Genomic DNA, 10,835 nt, shown 5'->3' on the forward strand with positions numbered 1-10,835 from the left:
AAGATACATTTTTTGCACTCTCATCTAGATTTTTTCCCACCGAACTGCGGAGCAGTGAGCGACGAGCACGGCGAGCGATTTCACCAGGACATTGCAAAAATGGAGAAATGCTATCAGGGCAAATGGAGCCCATCAATGCTTGCAGAATATTGCTGGACAGTGACAAGAGATGCTCCATTTAATGAATACAAGAGACAAGCCAAGAAGCGCCGAGTAGACACTGAATAGGACTAAACTATGTACAGAATAGTTTTTTGCCTTTTGTTTCATAATAAATTTTATTTATATAACCCTTTTGCAGATTTTTAAAGTGTTACATAAACAGGACTGGTGAAATATTATCATGTAAAGCAACCATAAACACATGAAAAGACCTAGGTTTACAATTTATGATTAAAACTCTACTATCTACACAATATACATAGACATAAAATGTAAAAACTTAAATATCTTAGAAACAGTAGCCAATCAGTTGTTTTAATTGTCATATTTGAATTCAGCACATCAAAATACATAATAAATAGCACATTTTATCTCTGAAGCAGACGACTTCTCAAAAATTGTAGACCAGTGTAATAATTATCAGGCTACAATTTATTCCCGTCGCATCACCTACACCACATGGTATCGTTTCTCTCCCTCTCTCCCCCCCCAATTGGACAACAAGCTTTCTAAACCTAAAGAACAAGACAGAATCGGCCCTTTCTGGGACACGTCTTCAGACCAGTAATTGCTGGGGCTAAAAAGCCAGGATTCGTGACCAGCTTCTGTGCAGCCCTCATTGCTACGCAGACACTCACAAGTAACATACAATCCAAACCAAGACCCACACCAGCCTGAACCCAGCACTTCTGCCTGCCTGTAAAGAGAGCCACAGACACCCTCCTCTTCCCACAATTTCACTAGCTCCCTCCACAGCTATGGAAATATTCCTTTCAGGTGGTGGGCCCTGAGCCATCATCAAATAGAAAGAGGCCGGCCGCCCAGGGGTGTCTTAAAAGAAACTCTGGCCACATCGCCACTTGAAACAGCTCCCGCTCCATCCCGTGACACTCAGTACAGGGGCTGGGCGAGACAACCTCTCCAGGTCCCTTCCAGCCCTACATGTCTAGGATTCTACGATTTCAGAGATGGCATAACAAAGAGCAACTATTATTTTTGCTCCTCTGTAGTGTAAACAGGATGCCTAATGAGGACTTGTGGGATGCGGCTAATCACTCCAGATCACGGGCAACACACTTCAGGCTCAGCGCCTTCATCTCACACTTACCAATACATTCTGCACCCACAGATATTTCAGAGTTTTTCTGCCTATTGACAGTTTCCCCTGGTCTCCTATGGGAACAGGAGAACACCCTGCACTGGAAAATCCTGCTTTGCTCTGTACTTTTCTAATCTTACTGTTTACTCGCCCTCTCAAAAGCACATATTTTTACCCTGGATTTTACTCTTTTTCATGTATTTAAATATCGAAAAACCCAAGAGCTCAGCCCATGCAGAAAGAATGTGTGTGTGTTCTCTCAGGTATGCAGCTGGGCTGAGGACAGATAACATAGTGCATCTATTAAGTTCTTACAGGTGTTAGCCACTTTCATCTAGGTGCTAAGATGTGCTCTGCTCATTAAGGAGCATGCTTCCCGTGCTCAGGACAGAACGCTTGCTGCATAAAGCAAAGATGATCTATTTGCTCAGCTGTTTAAAGATAATAATACCTCCTACCTGAACTGCCAACACACAGAGCTTCTCCCATGCAAAGCTGGGCTTAACAGAGTGCTCGACACCCTTTAAACCCGGCTCTCCAGGCCAGCACAAGAATGTTCAGCAAGGGTATTAATTGCACAGGAGCTGCATAATAATTAGCCTCTGAATCTAGGGCCTCCCATCAGATGACAATAGAGAACTGGATGCACTGACTCAATAGACTGGGCAAAGCACATGGCTCTGCAATAAATCAAGCAGTGGCATTGCCCCTTCTGTCATTTAGCACACTGCTGTGCCCCTAGCCATGCCACCCCCCCCTCCAGAGCTCAGTTTATCACAGCCCCCCCACACACACACACCATACAGGCCCATGTTTACAGGGGTCCTTAAACTAGGGAAGGAGACAAATCTTCCCCCCTAAAAACCACCCCCAATATAAATGTAGTGTCAGCACCAGGGGGGACCGGATGCCCACGGTGGAGGGAGGAAGGCTAGGTGCATGGGGGTAACGGGGGAGAGCGGGAGCAGGAAAACCTGGGGGGAAGAGGGAAATGGGGTAGGGGTCCCTGGGGCACAGGGGGGGTCCAGGGAAGGAGTAAGAGGAGGGGGGATGCAGAGGGAGAAAGGGGGATGGGTGCGTGGGACACCCAGTGGGGAAGGGGATGCAGGAGCCCCTGGGAAGAAGGAAGACGTCCCTGGGAGAGTGGGAGGCAAGGCCCCAGGGAGAGGGAAGGGGTCCCTTGGACGCAGGACTCAGTGGGGGGCATGGCCCCAGGGAGAGGGAAGGGGTCTCCGGGGGTGCAGGACACAGTGGGGGGCAGGGCCCCAGGGAGAGGGAAGGGGTCTCCGGGGCGCAGGACGCAGTGGGGGGCAGGGCCCCAGGAAGAGGGAAGGGGTCTCTGGGGCACAGGACGCAGTGAGGGGCAGGGCCCCCGGGAGAGGGAAGGGGTCTCTGGGGCACAGGACGCAGTGGGGGGCAGGGCCCCAGGGAGAGGGAAGGGGTCTCGGGGACGCAGGACGCGGGGGGGGGGGCAGAGTCCCAGGGAGAGGGAAGGGGTCTCCAGGGCGCAGGACGCAGTGGAGGGCAGGGGTCCCTGCTCTGCCAGGCCGGGATTACTCACAGCGCCCGCAGCTTGACCCACATCTTCTTGCTGGGGGCGGACTTGAGCTCCAGCGGGGACGGGCAGCCCTCGGGGGACTCCAGCAGGTCCCGGTCCAGCTGCGGGGGGCTCCGCGGAGCGTCCATCTCCTGCTCCCTCTGCAGCGCGGGGGAAAGAGACCGTGAGAGCTGGCGGGCAGCTGCCATCCCACCGCCCCGGCTCCCCGTGCGTGCCCCGGCTCCCCCCGCGCCCGGAGCCGCTGGCCCCTGCTCCCTGCGGCCAGTTACCCGAGTCGGTGGGCGCGTCCTGCGCTCAGCCCTGGCGACCCCGCCGCCAGGTGCCTGCGCAGGGGCCGGGGAGCCGGAGAAGCAGCGCCCGGAATGTGCGCGCAGCGGAGCAGCCTGGCTCAGCCAGGCGCCGCCGGTCCCTCCCGCTTGCCAGATAATGGCCTCTCTCCGGAGCGCCTGGGCGAGCCCACCCCCTCTGCCAGCGCTCCCGGCCTGGAGGGGCTCCCCGCCCCAATCCGGGCAGCTGGGAGCGCCTCCCCCCTCTGCCAGCGCTCCCAGCCGGGAGGAGCTCCCCGCCCCAATCCGGGCAGCTGGGAGCGCCTCCCCCCGCCAAGGCACCGGCGGAGACGCAGCTCGCTCAGCCTCTTGCACCGCCGCGGGGGCTGGCCGGGCAGGACATCCCCAGCCCCGGCCCCGCGAACGCGAGCTCCGGCTGCGCCTTCCCTGCCAACCGCCGCTCCGCCAGGGACTGCAGGCGCCTGGCGTTTGGAGATGAAGCTAAAATGGCATCCGGTGGGTGCCAAGGTACCAGCGCCTGCCGGGGCCCCGGGGCTCCTCTGTAGATGGACCCTGGCCCGGAGGAGGGAGGCAAGAAAAGCTCGTTTAAACCCGAACCTGCTGCATTATTAACCAGGCGATTCTGCTCCTCGACCCCAGCCCCTCCCTGACTTCCCGGATTCCGAGAGGCTGTAACTTTAAATAAGTGGGACCCCGCGAATGGTGCAGAGCCGGGGGGCGGCTGGGCTTCCCCCTCCTTCTCGGATCGCGACCGCACCGCCAGGGCAGGGGTTGGGGCAGGTGCGCTCCGTGCGTCTCCCCGGAGAGCTGGGGTCAGCCCGCATATGGAATGAGAGCAGAGGCCTCAGCCTGTTGCTAGGGGAAGCTGAGCCCCGCCACAGCTCTGGTCTGCAGAGGAGTCCCGAACCCAGCTCCTCCCAGGTTTTAATCTCAGCTGTTAACCCGTCTCCACCGCTGGCTTAACGGAGCTGAGGCACACCTCTTTCTGCAGTGTAGACATAGCCTGCAAGAGAGACCAACTCAGCTGAGCCTCTTCCCCCTCCCCCCCATACCATGGCCTCAGCTCTCCAAGAGGGGATCTGTGGGGTATTTGCACGGGCTCAGGAAGACACTGGCCCCTTCCAGCCAGGCTGAGGGGCTGCTCTGAAAAAAAAAGGGTAAGATGCCAGAAGACCCCTCTCCCCCCAAATAGGGCAGCCGGACATCCCCCGGCTTTTGTTCAGCCAGTGAGCGATGGGAAGGGCTACAGGCCGGGAAAGCTCCTCCATGGGAAGACAGGCTGGGAAGATGGGGCCTGTTTGGTTTAGAGAGGGGGCAAATAACACCGCAAATGACTGGGGAGGGGTTAGAGGAGGTGAATTGCACCCACCCTCATAAAGACAAGAGGGTGCTGGGTGAAGTGGAAAGGCACAAAACTTACACCCAGCAAAAGGAAATCCTCTTGATCAAAACACAAAGTAGCCCGCGGAACTCACTGCCACAGGGGGCATTGAAGCCAAGAGTTTAGCAGCATTCAGGACCAGGTTGGTCATAGATAGGGATAATCCCATCTTCTGCACTTACATTAGCTAGGGGTGATTTACACTAGACAGTCACACACTTGGCACTTTGTGCAGGCCAAACTGCAACCCTAAGAGCCCCTCAGGGCTAGCTGGCAAGGGGGTTACAAGAATATCCTCATTCTGGTATGTACAATCTGGGGCATGTGAGGTCTTAAAGCCAGGGGCACCCTGGGCATTAGCATTGTTGTGAAATGCATGTACAGAGACTATGTCAGGAGTTATGTATGTATGCTAATAATATGGGCTTAAAGTCTGTATCCAGGCAGAGTTGACAAACAGGATTCTGCCAGACAGAGGATGTTTATTCACCTGTCTCTGTCAGCCCACGTGTAAATTAAGATTGTGAGTTAACACAATACAGCATCATTTAAATGCAAAGTCGGGGGTGGGGGGGCTTGAAGGCAGCATGAAGGCAGCACACCAGACTACGGGGTCATCCTGCCTCCCTGAGGCACAAACACTGAACTTTGGGGACTGTCAGGAAAAGGCAAGGGAGGCCCCCCTTCGTCCTGCACCAAGCAAGTCATCGGACAGCCCAATGACACTTATGATGACAGAGTCTCAGCCAGGCTTGGCTGCAAGGACACCGGCGAGATGAACGCGTAACCTGGTGCACTCACTAGTGCTCACGTCTCCCCCTTTGAGAGACGAGTTAGTGTGAAAACGATCACACGGTTATCTCAGTGCGGTGGTGCGACACCAGGAGCTGCTCCTGCACTGAATCAAACAGGCTGGGGTGTGACTGTCCCGCTTGGGGACAGCAGAGCTGGTGTTTTGGGAGTGCTCAGCAGAGAGGGGGCTGGACACTACAGGGGAACAGGGACTGGGGGCCACCTACTGTTAACCTGCACTGCAGACAGGGGCCGGCGTAGCCCAGAGGCGGTTGTTTGGTGGCTGATGGTGTGGCCGGTGGTGTCAGGGAGCTGACATCCAGTTCAGCATAAGCAAGTCTGCCTCTCACTGTGGCCTGGGCAGGGGCAGGGGCTGGGGGAGGTAACAAGGTGACTCAGCCCTAGGTACCACAAGAACCATCACACAAGCTCACAGCACACACCAGGGGCTCCTTGCACCCTCCCATTTCCCCCCGCCAGCTCCTTGGGTGCCACCCTCCCATCTGGACTCCCCCCTGCAAGTGAGTGCCTCTATCCTCCCCTCCTCCCATACCAGGGTACCCCATTCTTGTCCACATGGCACAGCCTCTGTGTGTGCCCCCATTCCTTTCTTTGTCCCCCTTCCTGTTTCCCCCCCACCAGGTCCTCCACTCTCCCCGCCAGGGGTTCCATTCCCCTCACTCTATGCCAACATTTTCCATTCTCTGCCCCAGGGGCTCTGTGTGCACCCTCTTCCCCCCATTTCCTCCTGCCCCCGATTCTAGGAGCCTTGTGTGCCCCACTCCCCCATACCAGGGTCCCCCAGGGTGTTAACTTGTTAAAACTCTACTGGGTGGATGAGCAGTGCTGAGGTGGGGTATTGTTATGCTCAAAGGTGTTAAAAGGTGTCATCCACCTGATGTATAGACACTTGCAGAGGTGCTGGAAGCTGTGGCTGTGATAAGCAGATGGCTGGGGCTCCAAGGTGTACCCCATTTTTCCCCCTTTCAATTTTCCCCCAGATCATTGGGGTTCTGCCCACTAATGCCTGGAATGGTCCCTGGAATGCTGAAATTAATCAAATGAGGCATTCAAACATCACATTGCAGACAAACACAGAAATGCCATTGAGGGAAGTGTAAAACCTTCACAATCTCAGCTAAAGAAAAGGCACATGTCCTCCTGCATCTGCGCACAAGCCAACCTCTCGCTAATGGGGCTAGGAGGAAAATTATTCCAGAATTATTCACTTCAGGGTCTTTTGCACCTTCCTCTGCAGCATCTGATGCTGGGCGCTGCCGGAGACGGGATCCTGGACTAGATGAAGCCTGGGGCTGATCCCATCGGGCAGTTCCCATGCCGCACTTTGCTCCCTACGGGGGATGTGAGTGCATTTCCAGTTGCTTCTGGGATGGTGTTTTCCTTCAGCTATGTCATGCCATGTGCGTATTTGCTCTTTCTGGTTTCCCTTTCACATTTTCTCAGGAGCAGCAGCATTCTGTCAGGGAGTCCCAGTGTGAAACATTAGAAATGGAAAATTCCCCATTGCAAAACAGTGATGTGTATCACACCGCTGAAGCAATTAGTCTAGTGCGGGGCTAATTAGCCGACACCGGAGGAGGCCCCATGCCCAATGGAGTTCTAGCCATGGGCTGAACAGGGCTCCGCGAGGACTTTGAATTGTCTTTTCTGGAATGGCTGGTTCAGGGGATTTGGTGTCTGTGAATGAGTTTTTGGGGATTCAACCCCAGTGCAAGTTCTCTCCATGCCCCAGCCCAGCCAAGCCAATGGGGGAGAGTGGAGTTCAGCCTTTGGCCTCTCCGTCACAGCCCCTTTGTGCTGCTCGGGGGGCACTAAGGGGCGGTAGAGCTGGCAGATCTGGCCACCTGGTGATTCCCCGTGCAGTGTAAGGACTTGACACCGCCCTCGTGCATGGAGCAGGACACAGTCCAGGGGCAGGAGGCGTGGCTAGAGCATGGCTACGCTCCGGCTACCGGTAGCTGTTGGATCAGCCCCTGGATGCTAGGCAGCCGGGAGGAAGTCAGAGCAGCCCTGAGAACAGGCCAGAACAGAAGAGGAGCTAAGAAGTCACCTTGCCCTGCAGGCCCGCCTGGAGCAGAGGTGCATCAGGGTTCTGAGGTGGCACAGAGAATCCGATCTAGGCACCTGGCTGGTGGGTCATACTCACATACTCTGCGTCACACCGATGGCCAGTTTTTTGGATTGGGAAGGAATTTTCCCCAGGTCTGATTGGCAGCAACCTTGCAGGAGGCAGGGGGGAAGGGGTGTTCACCTTCCTCTGCAGCATGGGGTATGGATCACTTGCTGGGATCAGCTGGGCACATCTTACCTAATCAATTCCCTGCCATTCGTGACACCTCGGTCTCTCCTGTTCTCTGCCTGTGGCACATCAGGAATGACTGTGAATTGCAATGAATAGTCACTGGGCCATAGGGTGTCCAGACAGCAAGTGTGAAAAATTGGGATGGGGGTGGGGGGTAATAGGAGCCTATATAAGAAAAAGACCCAAAAATTGGGACTGTCCCTATAAGATTGAGACATCTGGTCCCCTTAGCCCAGGCTAAGCCACTCTCCTGCCATGTGGGCGGCCCAACTGCAAATCCCTTTTCCACCTCATATCCGGGGGGGGGGGGGGATTGAATTGGTGTCTCCCACAGCTCAGGTAAATGCCCTAATCACCAAGTGAAAGGTCCCCCCCCACCACCAGTGTTCTGTCAATCTGCCCCTCCTCACTTTTGTCAAATGCCCAAAACCAAATGGAAGAATTCCAGGGACCTGAAGAAGGGCCCCATGTAGTCTGAAAGCTGGTCCCTTCCACACCAGGAGTTGGTCCAGTAAAGATATTACCTTAGCTACTTGGTCTCTCTCATAATCCTGGGACCAACACAACTACACACCAACACTGCAAACAACATCAACATGAAACACTGCGAGTCCAGTCGACACACAATGTTGAGCTTTGAACCAAATTGACATTTTTTGACTTTTCAACTAGCTGAAATTTTCAAAAAAACGTTGATTTTGGTTCAGCCTGGACGAGCCACCCCTGGAATCGCCAGAGAACCAAAACATCTGTTCTCCACCCAGTTCGATTAAGAAGGGAGGTTTTTATTTTCCTGCCTGCTGCAGCTGTTTCCTCAGAGCTGGCTCCTAACCCACCCTTCAAACCTTGCGCCTCCCCTCACTGGCAAAGCTGGTTTCTAATGGAGCTTGAAATTAGCACGGTCACTTCCACGCTTATGCAGGGATATTATTAGTGGTGTCAGTCTGCTCTGTCAGTCTCCTCCCTCAGCTGGTTATGCAGAAGCAGAGCACAAAACATTGTCGGTCCTCGGACTACAATGGCTGTTTTTCTCTTGTGTGTGGACAGAGTTTAAGAACGACATTCAGATTGCCGTAGTGACCAGGACAATGCCTCCCATGGGGCAAGCCTCAGTTACCATGGGCTTAGATGACATCCTGGACACGGGCAAATCCCAGCCTGGCTCAGACAGCCTCAGCCTGAAGGGTATTGGGCTTCAGACAATGAGCTATGTGCACACGCAGGAAACACAGTGACCGCCAGAGCTAAAGTGCTCTGCACATGAGACCGGGACCCAGGCAAGGAAGTGTCTGTCCTGCAGGCCCCAAGGAAAATCCAAGCTTCCACATGAGGAAAGGACCCTGCCCTGCATGGGTGCCCTTTCTGCTGAGGGACAGGGATAGTGGCAGCTGGGCACAGCCCCAGGGAACACAGGAGGGGGTGCCCATCTGCCAGTCCTATGCAATGGGGGTTCCACTGGAAAAGGAGGGAAGCACAGCTTTCAACTCACAGCTATACATGTGCTCTCATGGGTTTGGCTGCGGAGGACTCGCTGGCCCCCTGTGAGGCAATGCTGCCCCGGGGGAGCACGGCATGCTGGTGCTCTGGGCTCTGCTCCAGCTCCTCATGCAGCTCCAGACCCACTTCAAGGCCTTGGCTGGTGCCCATGTTTCAAGATGCAGTGGGCAGCCTGGGTGAGAGGAGGATCGCTGCAGCAGACAGAGCACAGGGGGTGGGGGGTGTTCTCAGGCTCCGAGTCGTGGAATGCCTCTGCCGCCAGGGATCAGAATGGGACCCGCTTCAAAGTGCAGTGGCAGACGCATCTCATTGTGCCAGCTAGATGCAGGCTGTGGCATGGCTCCCTGCTGGCTGAGCAAAGGCACCTGGGAGAGCAGCAAGAGCAGCGCAGCGCTGGGAAGGGGGGTGGAAATGATGCTGTTCAATGTGTGCGCATGGGGTGCAATCCATCCTGGTGTCGTGGGCCATTTCCGCCAGGCTAACGGGTGACTTAGAACAGTCCTGAGGCCTGGCGCTGCCCCTCCACATGGGGGTGAGACTGATTTGTGGTGCCCACAGACTCCAGTGCTGCCTAGAATAGGTTTAACATGTGCCTTGGTACCTGTCTGGGAGAGCCCCACGGTGGTGGTGATGTGTCAAAAGCACCAAGGTGACTTAGAAGCACAAGTCCTGTTGCTTTGTCCAGTCCACCTGGAACTCCCCCCATCAAACTGTCCTGCCATGACTCAAGAGCGTGCATACAAATCTCAGGGCAGGCTGTTAGGAAGCAGGGCACAACCCCAAACTGGCTGTGAGTGCTATACTGAGATTTCTCCAACCAGTCATTAAGTGTAAACTCCTCAGGCACTGTACCAGCCTTAACTTTGAGTCACAGCCAGTCCCCCTGGGTACTCCCATCTATCTCGCCACCCAGGTGAGCATCCCTTTGTGACAGATGGTCCCTTACACCAGGGATCACAGCAATAGTCAGGTTACTTCCAATCCCAAAGGACCAGCCACTTACCCCAGGTCAATGGTGTGACGTTATCTGATTAAAATATGACCATGTAGATCATTGTTGCGACCACTGTTATATAATTGCAACAAATCTTGCACAAAGTATGTGAAATAAGGTGTCTATGGAAAAGTTATGATTATGCTATTTGTATGCATGTATCATTTTGGTATCTGAAGTTATGAATATTAACTATGTACCTGTATTTCAAACGTTCGCTCCTGTGTTAACACCCACAAAGTATTTAGCCTGCACATCTTGAAGGGACTATTCAAGTTAAATGGCTCATCAAGGAGCTCAACTCACAATGGACCATGGAAGATGCTCATCCACACCTGATGGACTTTCATGTGAACATTCCAACTAGAGCAGGGGTTCTCAGGACAAAGGGTTTGTCTACACTGTCAATTTACGGTGCTGCAACTTTCTCGCTCAAGGGTGTGAAAAAACACGCCCCTGAGCACAGCAAGTTTCAGCGCTGTAAAGCGCCAGTGTAAACAGTGCACCAGCGCTGGGAGCTACGCCCCTGGTGGAGGTGGGTTTTTTAGAGCTCTGGGAGAGCTCTCTTCCAGTGCTGCACTGTGACCACACAAGCCATGTTAAAGCGCTGGCACAGCAGCGCTTTAGCATTGTCAGTGTAGACAAACCCAAATGTTTTGGTGGCCTCAGAGTGTGGCCACCAATTCTTGCTGTCTCGCACTTTTTCCTAAAATAATTAATTAGCTTTAGGAAAAACAAATAA

General features: G+C 54.4%; 1 protein-coding gene across 1 annotated transcript in view; it reads right to left on the reverse strand.

Moving 5' to 3' along the window:
• PDE1B (phosphodiesterase 1B) overlaps positions 1–2,956 on the reverse strand; it is a 141,560-nt gene extending 138,604 nt beyond the window's left edge. Inside the window, exon 1 of the mRNA XM_065419298.1 lies at positions 2,823–2,956. Within this exon, the coding sequence (XP_065275370.1) occupies positions 2,823–2,947 (125 nt within the window). The 5' untranslated portion in view covers positions 2,948–2,956. The remainder of the gene's footprint in view (positions 1–2,822) is intronic.
• Between the last annotated feature and the right edge of the window lie 7,879 nt (positions 2,957–10,835).

Source organism: Emys orbicularis, chromosome 19, assembly GCF_028017835.1.
Source record: "Emys orbicularis isolate rEmyOrb1 chromosome 19, rEmyOrb1.hap1, whole genome shotgun sequence".
In the NCBI taxonomy this organism is placed as follows: Eukaryota; Metazoa; Chordata; order Testudines; family Emydidae; genus Emys; species Emys orbicularis.